At 36.5% G+C, this 27298-nt stretch overlaps 1 protein-coding gene across 4 annotated transcripts in view; it reads left to right on the forward strand.

Moving 5' to 3' along the window:
• The window catches only part of IRAG2 (inositol 1,4,5-triphosphate receptor associated 2), a 142430-nt gene that overhangs the window by 89678 nt on the left and 25454 nt on the right, over nt 1–27298 (forward strand). Inside the window, exons 19-31 of one of the 4 annotated variants that reach the window (XM_045465457.1) lie at nt 1938–1999; nt 3121–3201; nt 3780–3876; nt 6099–6246; nt 6982–7063; nt 17589–17635; nt 17738–17802; nt 17960–18067; nt 20989–21059; nt 24324–24381; nt 26201–26264; nt 26350–26377; nt 26636–26776. In XM_045465457.1, coding sequence (XP_045321413.1) covers nt 1938–1999; nt 3121–3201; nt 3780–3876; nt 6099–6246; nt 6982–7063; nt 17589–17635; nt 17738–17802; nt 17960–18067; nt 20989–21059; nt 24324–24381; nt 26201–26264; nt 26350–26377; nt 26636–26776 — 1052 coding nt within the window. Of the gene's footprint in view, nt 1–1937; nt 2000–3120; nt 3202–3779; nt 3877–6098; nt 6247–6981; nt 7064–14334; nt 14399–17588; nt 17636–17737; nt 17803–17959; nt 18068–20988; nt 21060–24323; nt 24382–26200; nt 26265–26349; nt 26378–26635; nt 26777–27298 lie in introns of those variants that run through there. The other 3 variants (XM_045465454.1, XM_045465455.1, XM_045465456.1) reach the window with 3 other exon arrangements.

A 27298-nucleotide genomic window follows, 5' to 3' on the forward strand; every position in this document is an offset into this window, starting at 1 on the left:
CTATGGCTTTAAATTAGCAACGGCCAATTAATTGCAGGGCCTTTGCCCGAAAGCCTCATTGCATAGTCATTTGGAAAGTTGTTTTGTCTCAGCTTCTTCAGAGGCAAAGTATCGGAGACACCTGGTCCCATCCTATATCACAGATGGCAACAGCAGGGGATACAGTGGCCATTGTTTTATTTGCTTCCATGTGAAATCTAAATGTCCTAGAGACATGGCAGATCCAACTCCAAACACATAAAAAAGAATGCAAAGGTGAATGCAAATTAGGGTCATAAAGGCAACATGTTTTGCCTTATAAAACATATGGAAATACTTGCTACGCATTTCACAAAACATCTGTTGAAATAAGGTTTACAATTTAAATGTCTTGAGATGGACTATTCCTAAAACCCAAGATTGCCTGGTGGGAAAGCAGATGGGCAATTTAGGCAGCCTTCTACTAGCTCATTATTTCTCGTGAAACACAAGCTTAATTGGAAAATCCAGAGACAGTGTTTTGGAGATATATTACCTTCAGAGACATAATATTGGCCACTTCTAAAAGGTTTGGTTGCTCTTGCTTAGATGTAGGTCTGGAGAAGTATAGGGCTTTATTTATGAATAGAGTTAACACAGAGAATTTTCTAAAATTGAATCTTTACTGGAGTTTTAAGTATTAAAAATTAAATAATTTTACTACTTAAGTGTGTTAGAAATTTTTAAAAAGATAATTTCCTCCTGGTGGGCCCAGTAACATTGTGTCCAGCTTAGTTGCAAAATAAGTAATTTTTACCAAAAAAAGTCTTACAAAATAGAATTTTACTTATTTTTTCAAGCCTTTTTTCCTAGAAAAAATAATTTTATAGGTTATGTACTTTTCACATATATTAACATTATTTTCATGGTTCAGAATTTCTTCAGGCTATTGAGATATAAAACTGTTAGCCTTTAAAATAAGCACCAGATTCACATGTGTTTTGGACACCAGAATATTTGCTGTTAATTTTCCTGGCTGTTAGTGATATAAAAAAAAAAAAAGAAAGAAAAGAAAGAAAAAAAAAGTGGCAGCTATTAATATGTCTCCATCTAGCAGAGCTTCCTACCCTCATTTGTTTTTAATCATCTGTGGGCTGAGAACACAGTCAGAGCTTGTGAGATTTATAGATAAATCCAGAGCCTACTGCATGAGTGGAAGTGTGAGGAGTTGCCACATGAATAAAGGGCAGGCATATCAACATCTATTTTGGTTCAAAAGATTTGGGCCTGTTTTCTGGTTCTTGGCTATATTTCAAAGAGTAAGGATTGTCAAATAAGTGATATGTTACTATGTAGCTCAGGGTTAAAAAGGTATTTTTTTTTTCTTCATTTCTGTTGCTCCAGAGATGAGAATTTCGAAGTTACTAGGAGACAGATTTCACTTAAGTAGAAAGATAAATATTTTTAATTGCACGAAAGAGTACACCGAGTTGAGCATTATCCTATGCGTCTGAGCCCAGCTCCATGCATACTGAGTCATCATTGAAATCCTCTGGACAACAACGTTCTCATGATCTCAGATGTACCTGTAGGATTCTGGGGCTCCCGTCACTCATAGCTCCAGCAGAAGCTGCTTGGAGAGAGGATTTCTACCTTGTAGGCAGTTGGACTGATGACCTCTCAGGTGTATTCCTATGTGAAGGTGAAATAATGCTATGACTCACCTCTAGAAGACAATTGCATCTACCAAGGTTAATTTTAATACCGAAGAGTGATAGTGGTTTAGCCTCTCCAACCTTTGTTCTCTGTATCCACTGCCCCAGGACATGATTTGAGAACAGTGTTCTCAGAAGTCATTGCTTTTCCCTCTCCTTTCCTCAGGCCCCAAATTTAAAACTGTTAAAAGTTTATGAAATTAACCAGGGGAAAAAGCGGGTTACTAATGTCCATATTAAGCTGGTTATGAATTCTTTTTATAGCAACAGTTGAGCCACTGAGAAAGAAGTTAATTAAAGGACGACGCCATGGCTTACCGTTTCAGGTAAAAAACAAACAAAAAAACCTGTGATGTGTGTTTACTGTGGGGAAGAGGTCCAATCTGTGTAAGGTTTTGAAGCTAATTTATAATAGATAATGATTTTGATTATAAAATAACCAATTTAGAAGAAAATCCTCCTGGGGACTTTGTTCTCTTATGCACTGAAAGCATTTAGCAAAACAAGAGGAGAGAACTCACGTTAGTGAATGGCTTCTAATAACATCTTTCAAAGAAGAAACATTTGAGAATTTATCTATTAGCAAAGGGCCAGTTTTTTAGTCTTAGGCACTTCCTTTCTGATACTGTTGAATGTGTACTCTTGGATGGGCTGGGATGGTTATTGTCTCTTATTTTCTCCTGTCTGAATTAAACTTTCAACTCCTTTCTGTCTGGATATCTCACTATATCCATGGCAGAGTTCAATGTATTTCTTTCCCTCATGATACTTGGTGAATTTCTCCTTTTTGTTCTTAAATGAGGAACATAAGGAAGGGTACGTTTGGCACTGGGGGGGAGGGACTGGAGAAGGGAAGAAAGAGAGGGGTGATGTCTGCATGTATCTGTTTCCAAGGGTGTATTGCAGGCACATCTGTTTAAGTAGAACAAAAATTATTCATGTGGAGACTAAGCTAGGCAGAGTGCCTAGAAAGCCCCCTATAATAAGTTGAAGTGGAAAAACCTCCACATCCAAATGTTCTCTAATCATATTAGGAACACCAATACGATTTTATATTATAGCATAACTGTGATCGATATGTATCTACCTCTTGGACTAGGGCCACAATTTGATAGCTATAAAATTTTCATAGACACCATTTTCACTACACTGATATGTCTCCACCAAGCTTCTTTGGCCTCTGCCTAAAGATTTCAATGACAGAGCCCTTGTGTTTCCTGTCCCTGATAGTTGGATTTCATTTCTAAAACAAGTAATGAAGAAAAGAAAATGAAAGCTTTACAATTACAAACCTCTTCCCTTAAAGTTGAACACTAGAAAGAACTGGCCAATAACTACCCTCCTCAGGTAGCATCATATCTTCTCTTAAGCATAATATGTTTTGCATCTTTCTTTGACTCTGTCATCGTTCTGTCTTTGAATATGTTCCACCATTTTCTCATGACAGAGCTGTTTAGATGAGGAATTTCCTCACTATGATCCCCTGTCCTGCACGGATGGAATTCAACAACCTCTTCAAGAAAAACTGGTAAGTTTAAGCTTTTTGAAACGAGTTAAGTGCCTGTTGCAAACCACTACTATGCCAAAATAGAAAGTTAAGTCCAGTATGTGTCAGTAGTCTCAGAACTCTAAACTCTACCACTTTTCTTTGGGAGATTATGAGATGAGGCAATGGATTCCTATTCTTTTTCTTTATCACACACATGCATACAATGCTGGTAGACCCTACAGTATGGCAATATTTTAAATTTGATTGTGGTATCATTACGAAATATTGTATAACTAAGCTTGCCCCTCACCCATACCTCTTTCCTCAAAGCTCTTGTTTATATGAGAATTCGATTATTGGGAATTGATATAATTCTGTTAAATTATTGAACTGTGATTTTTAATGAGAATTATAGTTTACCCACAAAAGGGTAAAGTATACCTTTTGTTCAAGAGGATGAAAGCTTTCTTACTTGACATCATTTATTTTCTTCTGGACCTCTCTCACAGGGTTGAGACCGGTAATAGTCTTTCTGCCTTTGGAGATAAAGAGAGTAGATAATGAAACATACTGTTACATGCCTTTAGATACCTAACAGTACTTAATTTTCTGTTCAGAAGCAGTGTTGCCATAAACAATATAGCAGTCAAGAAGCAAGAATACATCAGGCACCCCTGACTTTCAAACATACATGCTGGTACACACCTCTGCTGGGTAAGCATGGATAGCCCTCCTCTTATACCCTGTCAGGCATGGCTGAGGGTAGGGCTCTTTTTGAATGAGAAAATAATCACAATTATATTTGCACAGAAAAAGTTGTTGAACACTTGGATATTTATCCCGGAATTCAGTCAACGAACTTATGTTTGAACACTTACTCTGTGCAAAGCACCATATTATGTATAATAAAGAATCAATCTTAAAATAGCTCACAGATTATCAGGGAGATTAGAATGGGCTCAGAGGGGATACCTGGGTGGCTCAGTTGGTTAAGTGTCTGACTCTTGATCTTGGCTTAGGTCATGATCTCACAGTTTGTGGGATCGAGTCCCACATTGGACTGTGTGCTGACACATGGAGCCCGCTTGGGATTCTATCTCCCCCTCCCTCTCTGCTCCTCTTCTGCTTCCGCGCGCACGCTCTCTCTCTCTCTCAAAATAAATAAACTTTATCTATCTATCTATATATATATATATATATATATTTAAAAAAAAAAAAAAAAAAGAATGGGCTCAGAGAAATCTCCGTAGAAGAAATGAGAGTTGAACCAGGCCTTGAAACATGGGTTGCATTTGGAAAAGCAAAAATCATGGACAAGGTATTCTAACTGAGGAGAATGGCATGAGGGAAAAACAAAGTAAAACAGAAGTAAGAATGCAAAAGCTTCAAATGTTTGAAGAAGAATCAAAGCTGGACAAGTCATTTTGGAAACTGGAGTTTGGCTGGGATATAGTAGAATATAAGTTTGGAGCAAGTTGCAGGTTACATGTGGGCTATTACTCAAGGCCAGGCTAAGGAGAATGAGCTTTCTCTTAGGAAATGCTCAAAGCAGTGACATCTCTCATCTCTCATCACAACCTAGATGTGAGTGAAAGCAAAAGTTAATGCCTGGTTCTGAAATGACAAGAGAAATGGGATGGTTATCAAATAAAGTTAAGAAGAAATAAATAGAAAGTAGAGTGATCTGTGGGTCATTTCAGGTGGAGAAGGGAAAAGTGCTGCCACTGCTAATGGCCTTTTTGTATCATACAACAGCTTCGTGCTTTCTCTAGATGACTTTGTTCACACTAACCCAGGGGTAGTAACGTGATCACAATGTCAACAGTCCCTATGAGTGCCTGCTGCATGCCAGGCACAGTTCTCTGCTCTTAACATTGCTGTTACCTCCTTTAATCATCACCTCCCTGCTAGGTAGATGCTAATGTCATTTCCATTTTAAAGATAAGGAAACAGGGGCGCCTAGGTGGCTCAGACAGTTAAGTGTCCAACTCTTGATTTTGGTTCAGGTCATGATCTCATGGTTTGTGAGTTCGAGCCCTGCACTGGACTCTGTGCTGACAGTGCAGGGCCTACTTGGGATTCTCTGTCTCCCTCTCCCTCTGCGCCTCCCCCACCCATGCTCTCTGTTGCTCTCTCAAAATAAATAATAAATAAATAAACAAACAGAAACAGTGAGTTAGTAATTTGCCTAAGGTCATTTTGTCATTACTTACACTTCATATGTAAGTAAACTGAGGCTCAGAGTGGTTTAGTTATTTATCTAGATCACACAGCTAGTATGTGGCCAAGCCAGGATTTGAATTAAAAATTTGTGATTGACTCCAAAGGCTGTTTTTTTCCATTAAACTCTTTTTCCTATACTCAGAAAAACACATAACAAGATGTTTTTCTCCAAAAAACAGTTTGTCACCCTATTTCTTTCGTGTCTTTGATGACTTCTAGTCACAGCATCTGACAATTTTCTCTTCAGGAGTTGGTAAGCTGTCTCTGTAAAGGGCCAGATAGTAAATATGTTAGGCTTTGCAGGCTATATGGTTTCTGCAGCAACTACTCAGCTTTGCTGTTGTATCACACAAGCAGCCATGGACAATACTGAATGAATGGGTGTGTCTGTGATACAGTAAAACTTTATTTACAAATTAGGCTGGATTTTACCCTCTGGTTGCAAATTGCTGACCCCTTTAATTGCTTAGTAGGCAGGGATTTTTCTGCCCCCTCCCCAACTTGCTTTAAAAAATTGGCATTTTCACTTCATACAACGAGGCATCAAGGTTGGGGGGGAGGGTTATGTTAAAATAGAATTGAATTGACTTCTGCTTTTTCAGAAATAGTTCCATCTCTCAGGAGGGAAAGAATATGTATGTATGTATGTATATACGTAAAATATAGTCTAAACCAGAAATAAATATCTGTTTTTATTCTTTTCTGTTCTGCAGATGCCTTGCATCTAGAGAGTCTTACAGTGATTCCAAGACTGGAGTTGACACCTTTCTCAGGTGTAGCCAACCGAATCCAAGATGCATGTGAAAGGCCCAACCATGTGAAAATAGAGGATGGTGCTTTGGATGTGACTAGAAGACACAAGTAAGTTAAAAGAGCCAAATATATTTGCCCTATTCCTATTGCCTAAGCTTCTAATCAGTTAAACTTTTGAATCCTGAGATCATAATGTGTTAAGTAAGAAGGTTTTATTGTAGAACTTATCTAACTCTGAAAATTGACAATTTTAAAGGTATCTCTATAGTTTTCTTGAAGTGCAGTTTTCTTGCACTTTGAATTCCGTAACATCCATTCTAAAATGTAAAAAGACAAATTGGGCTACCCAAAATGTTTCCCAGGTTTTAGAAATATACTATATACTTCTAAGTTAACTTTTTCAGATAGGTTTTGATCACATTTCTATTCCTTCTTCTTCAAGGTTAATGAGCCTTTGCAAATCCTTATCCCCACACCCTCCCTCTCCCCAAGCTCCTCTGTGCTCACCTTTCTGAGTACACAGACTGACCTTCCTCAGGAAAAGTTTGAAATGTCAGTGGGGTTTGTGAGCACTATCCACCCCGGTGAAATTTCCTTTCTGTATCAAGGATGCAGAAACAAGACTTTGAATTGCAAATTCTTTATTTCCATTTTTGGCTAGATTCTCTATGGTTTGCCATCTCTCTCTGGTGGAGGTTGGAGCTGGCTTTCCTTATGTCTTACTTAAACCATGAACTTAATTAGAAATTTGGTTAAGCTGAGGCAGGGAAGGGAAACATTTGGTATTAGCTGAAATTCTCTGTTTTTCCATCAGGAGTAAGGAGCTTTGTTTTCTGTTGCCAGGTGCCCAGGCCCTGAAGTTGGCCCCCACTCAGGAACAGATCTTTCAGGTTGCCTCAGGATGAATGATGATCTAAGGATGGAAGTGAGCATTTGAGTATATTTCACCTTTACTTTTAGTACGACCATATCCTGGTCCTCTTCTATGGTATATTTTTTTGAAGTATTATGGAGACTCTTATAGCAAGTGTGAATCTTATACCACAAAACACAGATGCATGAGAAATGTCAACCTTTCTTGACAAGAAATTACAATTCAGTCATTTGGGGGCTTTCTACTCCTTCTGTAGTACAAGCTAAAGGATAAATAGACAAAAGGAGATTTTGGTGAAGTATGCTGAATATTTTATTCGAGAGGCAGGCTGGTTTGGGACTTAAAATTTACTAACGACTATAAGTCTTAGGTCTCATTGTCTGTCTAAGAATTGAAGTCAAACCTAGATAATCTTTGAAGTGCTGGTACTTTGTAAAAAGTCACAAAGTAGGGCAGTTCCCAGAGAGTATTCATTGCTGCAGTTAGGCGCTAATGGTACTTTTCTACCAAAAAAAGAATAACACTAAATAACACGTCATTTAGGCAAACTCCCCAGGTTATGGAGATATGTATGGAGTGATCCCTCTGTCTACAGTTGAAACCACGTTCCATAATTTTCTCAGTCAAAAGGAGCAGACAGTTCTGTTTCAGGATCTAACAATCCAGTATTCTTCCTTTTTTTAATTGCTTGAGATATAATTTACATATTAAACAACTTATTCAGGTAAATGCTTTTATTAATTTTTTAAATATAATTTATTATCAAGTTAGCTGACATATGGTATATACAGTGTGCTCTTGGTTTCAGGAGTAGATTCCCATGATTCATCGCTTACATACAACATCCAGTGCTTATCCCAACAAGTGCCCTCTTCAATGCCCATCACTCATTTTCCCCTCTCCCCCAGACCCCCCATCCACCTTCCGTTTGTTCTCTGTATTTAAGAGTTTCTTATGATTTGCCTCCCTCTCTGTTTGGAACTACTTTTGCCCCTTCCCTTGCACCATGGTCTTCTGTTGAGTTTCTCAAATTCCACATATGAGTGAAAACATATGATATTTGTCTTTCTCTGACTGATTTATTTCACTTAGCATAATACCCTCCAGTTCCATCCATGTTGTTGCAAATGGCAATATTTCATTCTTTCTCATTGCCAGGTAGTATTCCATTGTATATATAAACCACATCTTCTTTATCCATTCATCAGTTGATGGACATGTGGGCTCTTACCATAATTTGGCTATTGTTGAAAGTGCTTCTAAAAACATTGGGGTACACATACCCCCCATGAATGAACACTCCTGTATCATTTGAAGAAATTCCTATTAGTGCTATTGCTGGGTCATAGGGTAATTCTATTTTTAATTTTTTGAGGAACCTCCACACTGTTTTCCAGAGCGGCTACACGAGTTTGCATTCCCACCAACAGTGCAAGAGGGTTTCTGTTTCTTCACATCCTTGCCAACATCTGTTTTTCTCCTGAGTTGTTAATTTTAGCCACTCAGATTGGTGTGAGGTGGTATCTCAATGTGGTTTTGATTTGTATTTCTCTGATGATGAATGATGTTGAGCATCTTTTCATGTGTCTGTTGGCCATCTGGATGTCTTCTTTGGAAAAGTGTCTGTTCATGTGTTCTGCCCATTTCTTCACTGGATTGCTTTTCAGGTGGTGAGTTTGGTGAGCTCTTTATAGATTCTGGATACTAACCCTTTATCTGATATGTCCTCTGCAGATATCTTTTCCTGTTCCGTCAGTTGCCTTTTCGTTTTGTTGATTGTTTCCTTTGCAATGCAGAAGTTTTTTTATCTTCATGAGGTCCCAATAGTTCATTTTTGCTTTTAATTCCCTTGCCTTGGAGATATGTCAAGTAAGAAATTGCTGCGGCTGAGGTCAGAGAGGTTTTTTCCTGCTTTATCCTCTAGGGTTTTGATGGTTTCCTGTCTCACATTCAGGTCCTTTATCCATTTTGAGTTTATTTTTGTGAATGGTGTAAGACAGTGGTCTAGTTTCATTCTTCTGCATGTTGCTGTCCAGTTCTTCCAGCACCATTTGTTAAAGAGACTGTCTTTTTTTCCATTGGATACTCTCTGCTTTTTCAAAGATTAGTTGGCCATACATTTGGGGATCCAATTCCCAGTTCTCTATTCCATTGGTCTGTGTGTCTGTTTTTGTGGCAATACCGTACTGTCTTGATGATTACAGCTTTGTAATACAGGCTAAAGTCCAGGATTGTGATGCCTCCAGCTTTGGTTTTCTTTTTCAACAGTACTTTAGCTATTTGGGGTCTTCTGTGGTTCCATACAAATTTTAGGATTGTTTGTTCTACCTCTGAGAAGAATGCCTGTGTAATTTTGATTGGGATTGCACTGAATGTGTAGATTGCTTTGGGTAGTATTGACATTTTAACAATATTTGTTCTTCCAATTCATGAGCATGGAATGTTTTTCCATTTCTTTGTGTCTTCTTCAATTTCTTTTGTAAGTTTTCTATAGTTTTCAGCATACAGATCTTTTACATTTTTGGTTAAGTTTATTTTATGGTATTTTAGGTATTTTATGGTTCTTGGTAGAACAATTAACTGCTTTTAATTAAATTCACAGAATTGCACAACAACCATCAAAATCAATTTTAGAACATTTTGATCATCCCATAAAGAAATCTCATACCCATCAACAGTCTATCCCTTCTTCCCACCAAACCCTCAGTCCTAGGGAATCACTAATCTACTTTCTCTGTATATGCATTTGCCTATTCTGGATATCTCATATATATGGAATAACCTCTTGTGGCCGACTTCTTTCAGTTAGTATGATATTTTCAAGTTTCACCATGTTGTAGCATGTTACAAGTACTTCAATCCTTTTTATGACTGAATAATGTTCCAGTGTATGTCTATATCACATTTTATCTATTCATCAGCTGATGAGTGCTTGGGTTGTTTCAATTTTTTACCTATGTAAATAATGCTACTATGAACTTTAGTGTATAAGTTTTTCTGTACCCATATGGGTATCCTTTTGGGCATATATCTGGGAGTGGAATTGCTACATCGTATGGTATCTGTAATATTTCAAGGAACTATAAAACAGATTTCCAAAGTCGCTGCACCATTTTATATTCCTGCAAGTAATGCATGAGGATTCCAGTTTCAATACATCCTTGTCAACATTTGTCCCTTTTTTGATTATAGCCATCTTGGCAGGTGTGACGTAGGTTTTGACGGACTGGGTATGCATTCTCCTAATGACAATGGTGTCGAACATCTTTTCTTGTACTTTTTGACCAATGTGCTTCTTCTTTGGAGGTATATCTCCCCAGATCTTTGCCCATTTAATAAATGGGGTTCTTTTCACTGCTAAGTTATATGACTTGTTCTTATTATTCCTTTTAAGTGTGTGTATCTGACATTTTTCTGTTCCTTAATACCCATCCTATTGAGTAGCTAAGAAAAGGAAAGAAAAAGGAAATGAATCTATTTTGCTATTAGTTAGCAGTTATTGTAAGTTTAATAAAGGAAGTTGAACTTGGAAGCTTACAGGATGTTTGGTTATTAGTAATTTCCCTTTTATCTGGCAGTGATTTTACCAAGAATGGGGAAGAAACAAACATCACTTGTGTACCAGGTACTTTGTAGGAAAGCATTTCCACATGCCATGTTATTAATCTTCTCTGCAACTTTGGTAGGCATTCTCTGCTTTTACAAATGACACAGCTGAAGTTCACAGAGGTTAGTAACTTCCCCAAGATCACTCAACTGGTAACTAGCAAATGTGGGATTCAAATTCTTGGTTGTCCACGTTCAAAAAATAAGCCTTTCTCATGGCTCCTCTTAGAACACTGAATTTAGAACTTTCACTCATAATAATTGATCATAATTACCTTGAAAGTAGTTTTTTGGCTAGGAAATGAGCTTCTTTATTTTTCTAAAAGGATCTCCAAATACACTGTCATTAGGCTATGTGACTGAGTTTTGGTTTTTGTTGTTGTTGTTGTCCCCCCCCCCCCCCCCCACATGGTCTTGATGTCATTAAGAAGCAGGAGCTAACACATCACAATGGAAACTCCTACCCAACGTTCCTGGGGAAACGTATAGGTTCCCTGAAGGTTCTCATGCTGTATCCTGTGCCATTTCTTCTAGAGTCCCCAGGAAGCAGTCTGTCTGCTGCACTTGGCAGCTGATATCACTAATTCTCACTGTTCCCTTTCCAGGTTTCTTCTCCCCTGAAGAATCTCTGCAGCCTGTTCACTGCATGATTCACTCTCTCATGAGAGTAAATCCTACCTTCCTACCCCTCAACTCCCCCCACTTCATAAGTAATAGAAAATTCTCCTTAGAAAACAATTTTCTAAGCATTCTCATTAATAAGTACAGGGATTTATAATGAAATGTGAGATAAAAATTGCCAGAAAATGTAATCTGTGTTTATCCCAGTGACCCATAAATTATGGTATTTTTCTTACGTCTCTGGCTTCAAACTCTAGGATTTTTGTCACTCTTGAGAGCCTTCATAACAAGCAACTTGAACCCACGAGCTGTGAGATCATGACCTGAGCGGAAGTCAGACACTTAACCAACTGAGCCACCCAGTCGCCCCTGAACATCCGTATTCTTAAGAGGATCTATTTGAGTGAGCAAAGGACTCTAATAAGATTATTATCTCAAAAAGAACATCTCATAGTAAATAATTTGGGGCCCAGCTTAAGACATTTTTGGGAAAAATGGAGTTACTCTACTGACCCAGAAAATTCATTTATTTGGAATATTGCAGAAAAAAAGAGAGAATAAATTATTTCTAAGCCTCGCCTTTTAGAGATTCAGACTAAAATATTTATGATATCTGGGATTTGTATCAAAACAATGCGGGGGTGGGTTTAGTGGGTGACAAAACAGAGTGGCCACAGGTTGGTAATAGCTGAATCTGCAGAACGGGTACACAAATTTTACTTATTCTATTCTGTTACTTTCGTATTTATTTAAAATTTTTCTGGTAATGATTTAGAATTATAGCCACATCACATAGGCTTTGGAATCAAGCAGGCCTGGATTTAAGACTGGCTCTATTACTTGTTCGCTGTGTAAACTTGGACAAGTGGCTTAACCTCTCTGAATTTTCTTGACACCCTCCTACCCTCCCACCCCATGAAACAGAGATACTACTTTTCAGGGTTCTTTGGAGGATTCAAATACACACATACATGCATTACATGTACGCATATGCATAAAGCAATGGCTATGTTCTGGCCTAACCAGTCCATGGGAACAAACCAAATCAGTTATATTTAAAGAAAAGACAAACCTTAATTCTGTTTCCCCACTTGCTGATGAATAGGAAGGCCTTTCTTCTCTATGGGGTCCTGTCTTAACATTTCCAAGAGCCTCTAGGGGTGTATACCAATATCTCCTAATGTCCTTCAGGCCTGACCAACTAGTGAGTCCCAGGGCAGGATGCTTCAATTCCTGAGAGGCTTAGGGGAAAGGAAGCTGGTTTCAGCACTCACATCTCTGCAGGCCTTTTGTTTGTGACCCATAATCCCCACACGCCCTCCATGCTTAACTCTTTGGAGCTCTGTGCCTGATCACCTTAGTGATCTTTACTCCCCGGCCAGCAGAGAGGATTCTCCTTTCTTGTCTCAGTACTTCAGAGCAAGGTCCTACTACAGTGTTGGGGGGCGGACTACTTGTGATGGGATTGTTAAAATGACCGTCTCTGTGTCAAGGTGCATACAGAGATAAGCCAGTGGGCTGGGAGGCACAGTGGCCAGGAGCCGTCTCCCACTGACTCCAGTACTGTGGCTCCTGTCAGTGGGGGGCGGCCCAGCGGTCTGTTTAGCCCGACTTCCTCAACTCTTCCTCACTCTTGGCAGTTTCTCTCCAGGGCCCAGTTGTCTCTCCTTGTAGTCTGTCTTCTTTTTCTTAATCACATGCTCCCACCATGGAGTCTGAACAGCAACCGAAGAGCCAAACTGGGGGTGTGCCTAGGTACCTATGTGTGTCCCCACATACTCAGAGAATTAAGGAGCTTCATGAAGATTCTATGACAATGAAATGGATTCTTCTCTTTACCTACTTCAGTCTCAGATCTAACCCCACCAAGACACTTTATGATGTATGCAAAGTACCTGTTTCCTAGTAAACACTCAGAAAGCAGCTATAGCTGTCACCCAGAATCAGAATTATCAGCAGTGTGAAGCTCAAAAGATCCCTTCTCATGAGCATTATGTAATGTGTAGAATTGTCAAACCACTATGTTGTCTACCCGAAACTAATAAAACATTGTATGTCAACCATACGTCAATGAAAAAAAAAAAAAAAAAGACAATACCTTGTCACAATCGGAGGATATGAAGATGAATTTCTCTGTTTTTAATTTGGCTGTTAAAAAAATAGGTCTTTGAGGTCTCCTCCATGTTATTACATGTTTTTGTCTAAGATATACTATCACTAGGAGGAGATGATTTATGAGACAAAGGACAGAGTCAATTTTGAAATATCTCAGAAGATTTTCTGGTCATTGTCTGTCATAACCTGGAGAATAAATAACATTGCCAGTTGCAAAATTGGAACATATAGAAGTTGACTTATAATTGTACTATAAATGAACCTCAGATTGGTAGGTGCGTCCTGTAGATCTGAGGGTGTGGTGTCCTTTTAGGTACAAAAAAAAAAGCTTGTGAGGAAATTTAGTTTTGTTTAGGTTATAGTAGTTGTGATCTTTTGGTATTCGATTTTACATTCTCTTTCTACAACATTGAAACCAACACTGAGTCAAGGACTTTTTTTTTTTAAGTTAGAATGAAAGAAGCCTATATATAGACTCTTTTCAGGTTTTTTCCTCAGAAAACCCTATGAATTTATTGGAGTAGTACCGATCATCTAAAATAGATCTAATAGTAAAAATTACATTGGTAACACAAATGGAAGGGTCTCTGGTCATAAAATCTATAGCTAAAGAAACATTTTATCTAAAAGAGCAAAAATAAAGTAATCCTGGGAGATGATCTAGGCCTATTAATTACTCTTACTAATAACCTAAATATTAATAATAATATCTTATTCTTCATATTTTTCTATCTAAATATTGAAATAATCCTGGTGTGTGTGTGTGTGTGTGTGTGTGTGTGTGTGTGTGTGTGTATGCCTGTGTGCGTGGCCTGCGTTTGCTGACCCAGCCCATGGGAGAATATGTCTCACTTTGTTCCATGAGTACCTGGCTACCCCACCCTCCATTAGACGCTTGCTGTCAAAAGCAAATGGGCTGGTCACGGATTTTCATGTAAATGTTATGCAGGTTGCTATTTGAATGACTTGCACAGGAAGAACATTCTTCCTGCTCTATGCTGTCGACATGTGTTAGACTCATTGACTTGAGCCAGTCTTCTACATGTAAGTAAGTCTGTCATCTGAACTTTCTTTTTCTTGCTTTTAGTCAGTTTCTTAACTTGTCTTGGTTTTAAAATATATCCAGAAATTTATCTTTTTCATGATCTGCCAAGTATTTATAGCTGTTTTGTGGAGGTTAGGTTTCTTGTGGGTCCGGGATGCTGGTTTGAATAGTGGTGACTTGAAGCTGGGGGGAAAAAAGCACAATTGTAGAAAATTTTTGCTGAGTTGTCTGTCATCCCCACTCAATATGCACAGACACCCTGAGGACTTATATTGCCAGTTTCATTAACTAGAAATCTAAATTTGAAAAAAAAATCGTTTTTCTAGTTATTCTGTAAGAAGGGAAAAATGCTTGGACCAATTTATGAAAATCTAGGCTTGAGATATGTTTGTTGTCTATTGGGATTTTTCCGATCAGTGAGATATAGAAAGACTAATGAATTGGAAATAATATCCAATTGCTTACCTTGCAACTGCTCCTGAACAATGTAGTAATGTGTGGCTGCTAAATGTGACATTTCTCCAAAATAACGGAATTATTATTTAATCCATAAATATTTTACGTTTATCAAAAAGCTTCTCTCTAAAATGTTTCACATATAAGGTATTAAAACAGAAGAAGGGCTTACGCAGAGCATTACAGCAAATGAGACTCATTTGTAATGGAGGTAAACCGTATTTTGCTGTATTTATTATTTTGAGTTTAAATAATAGACATTTTTTTAGTTTATAAAAATGATGTGTTTCCTGTTTTCTCATATTGAAAGCCAGCTTAATTAAGTATAAAATACTTAAGTATAAGGTAAAATTTCATACCCCTTAAATTCAGATACAGGTATCCACAACCCTAATAGGTATAAGAAGTCTTTTTCTGAAAAAATTAACTTTTTAGTTAGTACAATATAATTTATTATTATTATTATTATTATTATTATTATATATGTATTATAGCACAGCAGCAAGTGTTTCAAGACATATATAATCAAATTTTTATATGTTATAGGATTTTAAGGGGGTCTGATTTTTAAATTATCAAGGAATGAATCCTTGTTGACTTTTATGAAGTATGATATTCAATAAAACTGAAGGATATTTAATATTTTACTATTTTTATAGCTTCATTTCTTACCTGTATATTGGAATATAGTTAAATAAGCATGTAATAATTGCTAATACAATCTATTAACTATTTTAATGATGGGGATATCATCATTTACCTGTAGGGTATAAGGTACAATTTCTCTTCAAAATGTAATTCAGGGCACTTGGGTGGCTCAGTCAGTTAAGTGCCTGACTCTTGATTTCAGCTCATGTCATGACCTCACAGTTTTGTTGGTGAGATTATGCCTCATATTGGGCTCTGCACTGACCCTGCAGAGCCTACCTGGGATTCTCTTTCCTCTCCCTGTCTCTCTGCCCCTTCCTTGCACACGTTCTCATTCTCTCTCTCTCTCTCTCTCTCTCTCTCTCTCTCTCTCAAAAATAAAGACATTTAAAAAAATGTAATTCAAATATGACCCCAGTCTATTTTGTGCATATTACTTTCCTCGGTGCAATGCTGCCTATAATTTATGGTTTGGTTTAGGCATTTGTCTTCCTGACTGGCCTACAAACTCCTGTGGGACAAGTACTGTAGTTTAGTGTGCCTCCGGCCTCTGTCACTGTTCCTGGGACAAAGTGGGCCTTTGATGAAGGTTGTTGAATTATATCAAGCTGATGTCATGAGAGGCTTCAGGCACGCATGATCTGACCCAAAGGCATTTAAAGCAGAGACAAAATGAAATAGGGAAGATTGTTCCACACTGATATATAAGAGGATTAGGTATAAATTCTTGCTTTGCAAGTTTGTGGATATTTCTAAACATTTGAGGTGAACGTTGTAAACATTTATGTTTAAATCATCTACCTGTTTAAAACAATAATTGGCAAGTCTGTACCTCACCAACAGCCTGGGTTAGGGTATCTCAGAGACAGTTCTGTTTACAGTAGAGAGGACACTGTATTTCATCCAAACTGGGTTTGGAAGCTTACATTACTATTCTGAATACTGCTGGGAAATTATTTGATTCACTGGCTTTACTTTCTTTACCTGAAATAAGTAAATACTTTCTTGCTAAAACCCACTTCATAAGGTTGTTAGATGAATTAAAGGAGACGATATATGAAAAGGACTTCTGTAAATTTTGAATGCTGTGATTGCATTGCATAACTACATATTCAGCAAACTCTTACTAAATCCTTACCTTTCTGTGACTATAGTCCATATTATCTGGGGTAGATTCTAAATACTGGGTGTGATATACAATATCCCTCCATTGAAACCTGTTTGGTTGTGGCTGTTAATAAGTTCTCTGCTTGATTATAGAATATGTAAGTGTCTTCACCTTTGAATGGTCTGTGCAGGTTTTTGGTATTTTCGAATGGTTTCAGTTTTCAATATTAAATTTTATTTCCCACATAAACCAAATAATAATGAAAATATACTTATCAGAAAAACATATTGTTAAAGAGTAACCCATGTTCCTACTGCATTATTTGAGAGCATGTGAACTAATCAACCCTAATGTCCTCAAGTTCCCCCCAAATTAGGAAATCCTGATCAAGATTAAGAAGTTCAAATAAGACTTTCAAGCATTTGCCCTGACAGGCTGGGACTACAGTTTTGTTAAGCTCTTTTTGAGCGCGAGTAGTAGGTGGTGATGTCGATGTAATCCCTCAGATCTTTGAGAATGGGATTAAGTTTAAAATGTATGATTTGTCTAGCTGGAAAATAGAAAACCATTTTTAAATCACCAGGTCAAAAGTTTTAGGTTGAATAACATTTCCATAAATAGAAATATTTTATTACGCCCACATAGAATGTTCTGTTTAAAGACAACTTAAGTTCATGAAATAAACTCTATCTGCCCTTTAAGTTTAGAATTTGTTTTGCCCGAGAATTTATCAGGTATTCTTTAAATATTGAACTTGTAAGTATATTTAAAATTGGATTTTTTTTTGCAAGCACAACTTTGAGGAAGTATGTATATCAGCCTGCACTATACCATCTCCTTCCCATATCCTCTCAAAAAGAGCAAAGTAAATACGGGTTCGTTTAAAACCCTATGAAAATGTTTGCTTAAAACAACCTCTCTAGAATGGAAAATGTCAAATTGTTAAACTTGGTTTTCCTCCTTTTTTTTGTCTTTAGGAGAATGGTGTTGAATGCTTGTATCCTAAGAGCCTGCCACAGTCCAGGTTTGCCTGTTTGTATATGTGAATTAGAATGCATATTTTGTTAATTTTTAAGGAAATCTTTGGACCTGACACTCCAAAATGTCTTCTCTACTCATTTGACAGGGAATATTCCACACTGTCATCTCCTGGACACATTTCATCCACAGAGAGTACTGTGACTTCAAGTGGTGAGTGAACTTGGAAAAGATATAAAAATAGAGTGTTAGTTTTATAACTAGAAGCTTGATTTCTGTGACCTGCTGAGGTGAGTGCAAATGAAAAGAACATAAGCAAATAATTTCTTTTTGCATAGTGTTCATGCTGTTAGTTTCTTCCTGTTGATAGATTCTGGGTCAGAAATTTTGAATATGGCTTCTGGTGACCTTGTCTGTAAGTCACTCTGTGAGAAAGAGGAGGATACAGGATCAGCTTCTTCTATGATAAAGATCACAGGTAAGCTATTGGAGTTGAAATATTCAAATATAGTTTCCATTCTAAAACAGTAAGCAAACCTGTAAGCCACTAGACTAACTATCCTCATAGTTCAGTAATATTTTATTTAAAAAAAGGAGGTTATACTCTGGGGAGAAGAAGTCCAAGAGGTGCCATTTTTTCCCCCAATTCTGTAGATAGAGCAAAACTTACAATATATTTTAATAGGGCTTAAATATTTCCTAATGGCAAAGATTGACTGGATACAACTGGGTCTCAACTGTGGCACAGATATAGACTCATCTGCTTAGGAAATTCTCAGAATCCCCATTAGAATCTATTTGGTTAAAAGGAGGGGCCAGTTTGTGATGGTTCGCTCAGGGGGCAAAAGAATTAACTATATACTATGTTGGATCCTTTTTTGAGTCTGAAAACAAAGTAGTGATTCTCAAGCATTCCCACTAAACCATCACTGCAGTTAACACTCACGGAAGTCCATAGGCTCCCGTTCACCCCAAACACATCAGTCAAGGAAAATCCATTCTATTGTGTGAACTGGACAGTTCAGATATAGATGCTAAACTAAAGGAGTTGTAAAATTGTAGAAATGGAATCTATTCCTTACTTAAACTGAAGAATATCTTCATATTCTACTTCAGACCGAATAAGAGAAATTTATTTTTATTTTTTTAATTTTATTTATTTTTTAATTTTTTTTAAATGTTTATTTATTTTTAAGAGAGAGAGACAGAGACAGAGACAGAGCGTGAGCAGGGGAGGGGTAGAGAGAGAGAGGGAGACGCAGAATCCGAAGCAGGGTCCAGGCTCTGAGCTGTCAGCGCAGAGCCCAATGCGGGGCTCGAACTCACGAACCGTGAGATCATGACCTCAGCTGAAGTCGGACGTTTAAACTGAGCCACCCAGGTGCCTCTTTATTTTTTTATTTAAAAACATTTTCTTAGTGTTTATTTTTGAGAGAGAGCAAGACAGAGCGTGAGCAGGGGAGGGACAGAGAGAGATGGAGACATAGAATCCGAAGCAGGCTCCATGCTCTGTTCTGTCAGTACAGAGCCCAACACGGGGCTTGAACCCAGAGCCGTAAGATCATGACCTGAGCCAAAGCTGGACGCCCAATTGGCTGAGCCACCCAGGCACCACCCTGAATAAGAGAAATTTTAATTAGAACTACATCAGGGTACCATTTTTCACTAGTCATGTAGACAAAGATGCAAAAATTTTATTACACTCTGTTGGTTAGACTGTGGGGAAAACTGGAAATCTCATACATTTCTATAGGGAATGTAAATTATTATAATTAATATAGAAGGGAATTTGCTGATATCTACCAATATGTTAAATGTACATATCCTGTGATAAGACAGTTTGGTTTCTGGGAATTTATCCTATAGCTCTAAGCACACACATAACTTGTAGAAGTTTCTTTACTGCAGCATTGTCTATAATAACAAAATATTGGAAACAAGTTAACTATCAAAAGAAGCCTAGTTAATATATATTGGCATCTCGATGTAATCGAATACTAATATGAATCCATAAACATATATAAGGAAACTTCCTTAGAAGGATATCAAATAACTATTGTCTCTAAAAAAACAAATATAAAACATTATATATTGCGTGTAAAATTTTGTGGTGAAAAAGGACAAGAAGAAGTTTTTATGTATACATAAAATACCTCTGAAAGGCTAGACAAAAATAACATTGTCTATGCAGGTAGAAAGTAGGTTTCTGGCAGGCATGGATGGGAGGGATAATTTTCACCATAACAGTTTACACTTTTAAATTTATGGACCATATGAATTTATTCTCTTTCTTAAAAGTTAATGAAAACATCGGGCACCTGGGTGGCTCAGTCCATTGAGACTCTGACTTTGGCTCAGGTCATGACCTTGTGGTTCATGAGTTTGAGCCCTGCATTGGGTTTGCTGCTCTCAGGACATAACCTGTTTCAGATCTTCTGTCCCCCTGTCTGTCACTCCTTGGTTGTACTCTCTCTCTCCAAAATAAAATAGAGATGAGCACTGGGTGTTATATATAGGGGATGAATCACTGGATTCTACTCCTGAAATCATTATTACACTATATGCTAACTTGGATATACATATATATGTATATATATATATAGTTTTAAAAAGTAATAAAAACAAAAAATAAAAGTTAACAAAAATTTGAAATTTCATTGGAAAAAGACTTTTTCATTTTGTTCTTATTTCCATATAAAATTTAAAAATATAATACATACTTTATTCCTTTTTTAAAAAAGAAACACAACCTATTTATAGCTGCTGACCTTTGTGCCTGCACTGAACTAAATTCAAGACAATGGATCATATAAAGAGGAAAATCATTATCAAGTACATTTCAGTATGAATAAAGTACACAAAAATAAAGGAAATTACAAAAAGAAATGGCATACATTTATAGTGCCTTCATTCCTTAGTTTGATGATTTTCTTTTTTAGAAAGATACCACGTTTTGGAAGAATATCATACTTGTTTATCAGTATTACATATGCAATTTTTAAACACCGGTTTGTCAAGCTATTACAAAGCTACTAAGTTACTGGTTGTTCAACCTTCCTTCATCCAGTTTCTATAAGTATACTAGTAATGTGTTTGATTTAAAAAAAAAAAAAGCAGCAGACTTAAAAAAGATTTTAAAAACTTACTTGAAGGCCATTCATACAGATATTAATTTCTATTAAGAAATCTTATAGGGCTAGCTTTCTTGGGAATCTTAGCTGCTCTAGACCTGATTTTGAATCAATGGACATGTTTAAAGTTTTATAGTATATAATTTGTCTCACATGTTAAGATTTTTGCCACTTACTAGTCTGCTCGTAATTGCCACCCTCACTATTTCTTCCTCTTTCACTTGTTACTGCTCAGGCAACTGTTCAGTGTGTTCCCTTTCTCTCACAGGCAAAAGTCCAGCTCATGACAATACTGCACCCCAAGGCTCTGTGAGTGAGGACAAAACCACATTAAATCTGGTAAGGAAATATACGCGTGTTGGCAATAAAAGTAATGATATAGTACGATGGTAGAACTGTCCCTTTAAATTTGTAAAATATTCTTAAAAGCACATTTTATCCTTTCAAAATATTAAGTTAATAGAATTTAATCACATCAATGTTTTATTGATTAAGAAGTTGGTGCCCAAGAGTCCCTGTGACTTGTCCAAGGTCACACAATAGAGTTAGAGCTAGGACTTCCTTACTCCACATTGTTTTTTCATTCATTCACTCACTCATTCATCAAAGGTCTACTGGAAACATGTTAAACATCTATCAATAGAGGACTTTTAAGTAAACAAATGTATTAATAAGTAAGGTTAAATAAAACAGTAATATTTACCTTAAAGATCTGTTCTAATTAAGAGAACATGTTCTAATTAAGGGAAGAAACATACAGTTACTCAGTAATATACAATTATGCAGTGTGGTTAGTGATGTAAAAGAAAAATGCTTGGGTCAGGAGGCCAGACACTGTCATGGAGGAGGTACTTTGTGAATGGTATTGAATGCTATCCAGGAACCTGGAAAACTGCTATACAACATTATTTAAATGTTTACAGAAAAAGTTCCTTTCCTTAAAGAGAAAGTTCATTGACACTGGTATGAATTTATAATTATTGGAGAGTAACTTGTAGACTATTGATCCAATTCCATGTTTCCTCAAGGGTCTTATTTATGTATTAGTCCCTCTTTGTATTGTATGTATACAGGTATGTACATATATGTGTGTGTGTGTGTGTGTGTGTGTATTGTTTTCTCATCAGTATATAAACATTGTTTTACTTAGGCCCATTTGGTTTTAAGAAACAGAGACTTATAAAAGCTAACTCAAGCTGAGAGATGGTTGTGGCATAAATACATTTGAGGCAATAGGGTGGGCAAAAACTTTATACTATTCTAGTCTGAAGGGAGTGGAATGATGGGATATGTGATTTGGAATCATCCTTTGTAGTGTGAAGTGTATATAGAGTGTAGTGTTGGCTAGCAAACATGCCAAAAGTGGTTGCCCCTTATAAATTTTTTTATTATATATATTTATATTATTTATATTATTTATTTTATATATTTATAAATATATATTTATATATTTATATATATAATTTATATATTAATTATTTATATATATTTATATTATTTATATTATATATAAAATAATAAATATTTTATTTAATATATTATATATATATTATATATATATAAATATATTATAATATATATTTAATAATATATTATTATATTATATATTATATATATATAATTATAATATATATTTAATAAATATAAATATATTATATAATATTTTATATATTTATAAATATATATTTATATATTTATATATATAATTTATATATTAATTATTTATATATATTTATATTATTTATATTATATATAAAATAATAAATATTTTATTATTATAAAATAATAGAGGAATATTTGAGTCCTCTAATTTTTCATGGTAGTCTTCTGAGAAAAAGATTTTTTCTCATCTCAAGACAAGATAGAAATAAACTTAAAAACATGGGTTAGAATTAGAAAATGTAGTCATGGAGATGAGGTGCTGGTTAGGATGCCATTGATAATTCAGACAAGAGATGAGGATAGTATGAATTTGGTGTGGATGGATAAAAGACTAATTTGGGAGAGATTTAAGGGACAGAGTTTATAGGACACAGTGACTGATAACCAGGGTAGGTGTGGGGGATGCATGGGAAAATGTAGATACTCAGGATTGTGGCTTATCCAACAGAATGAATAGGATTTCATGAGAAGAGGGAGGCAGTAAGAAAGGTAAACTTTAGGGGGTAAAATAAGATTGGTTCAAGTCAAGTTTCAGGTTGATGTGAGACATCAATACTCTGAAAGATTACATATACAGCTGTATATCTATATTCATAAGTTCATTCCTAGGACTTTAGGGGTAGACACACATTTGTGAGTTACCAGCTAAAAAAACAAAAAGTATGTGGGTGAGATTTCTCAAGGAGACTTGGAAAGAGCAGGCGGGAAGAGCACACAGAGAATAATGGACTCTTGATGATTCCATTATCTAAGAAAAGAAGGCAATGACAGAAGAAACTCAGAAGGAGCTACTGCAGCAATGGGAGGACATCAGGAGATGAAAACCAAGGAACGAAAAATCTTCAAGGAGGAGGGGATTGTAGATCATTTTAGATGCCACAAAGAGGTCAAGTAAGATAAAGACTGAAAAATTTCCATTGAATTTGGCAATAGAGAGTTCACTGATAACTGGAAGGGGCAGTTTTCTTGGAGTATTGGGTGGAGGGACAGATGGGAGTTGAAAAACTGGAAATTGCAACTATGGACAATTCTTCCCAGAAGAAGCATGGCTATAAGGGAGAGGAGAGAAAGAAGATGCCACAGATGGAAGAGATTAGGGTGTTGAGGGAGGATTCAGAAAACTTAAGAATATTTAACTGTTGATAAGAATGACCCAGAGGTTTACCTTTATTACTGCATTTGTTACATTTTATCAAAGTCCTAGCTTCAATTATCTAAAAATTACATGACATGGTATCAATGGCTCTACCAAGGAAATTTGTCATAGACTTGCTTTTTATGGAAAATTTCTGAGAATGTTGAATAATTGTCACCATAAAAATGATTTTATACCTATTGCTTTCCCATTAGATTTTCCCAGGCAGTATAGTACAACCCTCTAATTAGGGTAATTCTTGTTGTATAGATATGTTTGTAGGATAGCTGGCCAGTGACCTTAAAATGTATTTATACGGAGTAAAAGCCTAACATAACACAATCCTAGTTGCTATTTTTGCCACCAGTTCCCCAGCAGCCTATCTAGAAAGCTACATGTGATAGTCCTAGATCACCGCCACCTCTTCATGCATCCAGTCCTACCTCTCCATCAAGCTCCAGCATGTTTCTCATCTGCAGAGACTTGCCAAGCTTCTCAAGCCATGGTGTCTCCCTATCTTTGTAGAGCACTTATTTATTCACATCTCATTTATTTGACAATCAAACCTAGTGGTTGCCTTGTGGTAATTTGTATCACTATTCATCTATTTCTGTCTTGTGTACCTCAACTACATTGGAAAACCCCTTAGAGCTAGTCCTGTTTTATTCTTAACCCCTAGTTCAGTTCTTTGAATATCACAGTGTTTTTGATAGAGTAGGGTTAGGAGAGGACAGGAAGTTGGGAAATGATTGGTTATGAAGGATTTCCACTCTATGTACAGCAATAAAATCTCTTTATGATTTTAGGAAGCTAAAGAGGAACCAAAAACAATAGATGAGCATAGAAAAGAATGTGCCGCAGGAGGTAAGGAATGTTCTCTCCCAAAGCCCATGTGAACTTTTGTTCCTTGCTTATATTTTTATGGGTGAAATCTTTCTGAGTAAAGATGTGCCTATAATTCTGCATCTCTAGATAAAATCAGCCAATAAAACTGACTCTTGCTTCATTTTGTATCATTTTTGTAAAGCCACATTTATGTTACATTAACTATTAAGCTCCAGAGGACTTGTAATAGCTTCTACACTATTGTGAACAAAGAACCATGCCAGTGTTGGTAGTAAATTCTAAGCTCCACTTTGAGATTTTTTTTATTATCCCATCCAACAGTGAATAAGACTAAGTATTTAAAAATAAATGCTAATATGCTTCGCTCCCCCTTTCACCTCCATTAGGATAGATTTGAAGCTTTGAAGTCAAGCAGACTCTACACTGGGTCATTCTCTGACTAGCAGATTTGGAAGAATATTTAACCTGAGTGTCAATTTCCTCATCTGTAAAATGGAAATGATGAGAAAAAAAATTAGTCTTTATTGAGAATTCATGTGCAGAGTTTTATTTAGTTCCCCCAAATATGCACTTATATTAGATAGGTAAATTGCAATTCAGTTTCCTAGCCTGTAGACTTTGGATGGTACAGTACCTACCACAGGTTTGCTCTGAGGATTGAATAAGTTAGGTATAAAACAGGTGGAAAACGCCTGGCAAAGTTCTCATAAAAGCTACTATAGGAAAATAAGGGCACCTGGGTGGCTCAGTTGGTTAATCTTCTGACTTTTTGTAAAGTTTTTTTTCAACATTTTATTTATTCATTCATTCATTCATTCATTCATCCATTAGAGAGAGAGAGAGAGAGAGAGAGAGAGAGAGAGAGAAAGCAAGCAGCAGAGGGGCAGAAAGAGGGAGACACAGAATCTGAAACAGGCCCCAGGCTCTGAGCTATCAGCACAGAGCCCAACACAGGGCTTGAACCCATGAACTGTGAGATCATGACCTGAGCGAAAGTCGGACACTTAACCAACTGAGCCACCCAGGCACCCCAAGCATCTGGCTCTTGATCTCAGCTTAGGTCTTGATCTCAGGGTCATGAGTTCAAGCCTTGTGTTGGGCTCTGTACTGGGCATGCCTAGAGTCTACTAAAAAAAAAAAAAAAAAAAAAAAAAAAAAAAAAAAAAAAAGTAAAATAATATCATCCTTACTTTATACACATTTGATGAAGTTGTGACTTGTTCCAGGTCACAGAGCTATAAAGGTCAAAGCTGGAACTTAAACCAGGTTTTTTCCATCTCTAATACTCTTCATAACTAATATATTCTTTTTGCGAAGTTGTCATGAAGAGTATCATTATATGTAAAGAGCATTGTTTTGGGACTGGCACATAGTAAACTTGTGACAAATGGTTGATACCATGTTTATTGTTGCTGTTGTTGTTATTATTATTATTATGATGATGATGATGATGATGCTATTATACCACTACTATTACTTCAATGACTACTCCTGCTGCTGTTAAAGCCTTGATCTGAAGAAGGACCAAGGTACCAGAGGAAGGTGTACATTTAGCCATGGGATCGAGTCAAACATTCAAATGCAAAGAGAGCAATTGGACTCTGAGACCTCTTCAGGTTTCAGACTATTCACACGATGACGTGTGAGCCAATGATTTTAATGTCATTGTGATCCCAATAGCATAACATAACGTTATCTTATATTTAAGAAACTGTATTATTAGCTGGCTGTTATTTCAGCTATATGTCAATGAAATGCCTGTAGTGGAGAGGGGACGTTTGATTGTGTCTTCCACTAAGCCTTTATAACCCAATAATATTTTATTGTCTTTTAATAGTTGCTGCTGTTTCCTCTCTCCCTGTAACCACTGTGAAATCGGTTAACTTTAAACAAAGTGACAAGTAAGTTCTTCTTCATATGGCATGCTCACATTTTTTGCTTCTCTATTGAATTACGTTTGAACACTTTTTTTTTCTTATCCTACAGCACTTCTGCTAATGAGAAGGAGGTGGAGGTGAGTTTTGTCCCTTTAAGTTAAAAAAAAAATGTTTCTGACTCCCTTGTCTATTATCACTTCATACAGTCTATGACAAGCTGTCATACATTTGGTGTCTGGTTACCTTGGCAGTGACTAAGTGCAGGTAAAGCCGATGTATGCCAGCATTATGTTGCTGGGAGGAGAAAGTAATGACTCAGCATAATCCAGTATTAAGTTGAAATATTTCACTACAACCAATTTTCTCCGCTCACCTTCACATTATTTTGACAATAGGCTGAATTTCTCAGATTATCTTTGGGATTTAAGTGTGACTGGTTCACCTTGGAGAAAAGAGTAAAGCTTGAAGAAAGATCACGAGACTTGGCAGAAGAAAATTTGAAGAAAGAAATCACTAACTGTTTAAAGCTGTTAGAGGTGAGAACCCTAACATTTGGGGACTACACATCTGGTCATAGTGTTAATAATGTTTTCAAAATTACATAGGAGTTTACTTTTATGACTAAAACCAATACCAGGCACCAAGCCCTGCCTGACTCAGATGTGAATTAGAGGAAGTAAGAATTCAGGATCAGGCTAAAATAAAAGATTGCTAATAGAGTATGAGCAATAAAAAAAAAAAATGCCTCTTAAAATCATTGTGGGTCACCTGCCTTCTCTCCAAATGTTCACATAGGTTTCAGGCAAAAGAGTCATCATGCAGGAAACTGAGCAATAGGAGATAATATCAATTTTAAGCTTCAAAGAAGAGAATCAAAAGTCTATTTCCATTTAATTAACTGAAAAAAAGAATGGTGACTGATTTTAGTCTTGTCAGATGATGGGCAAGCCCTGGTAGGTAGATAGGTAACAACTACTACTATTTTTCCATTTTGTGAAATAACCATAAGTATAGAGATGGGTTGGAAAATTAAGAAGGTTATTTTTGGAAAAAGAAAA

Source organism: Leopardus geoffroyi, chromosome B4 (assembly GCF_018350155.1).
Source record: "Leopardus geoffroyi isolate Oge1 chromosome B4, O.geoffroyi_Oge1_pat1.0, whole genome shotgun sequence".
NCBI classification, from domain to species: Eukaryota; Metazoa; Chordata; class Mammalia; order Carnivora; family Felidae; genus Leopardus; species Leopardus geoffroyi.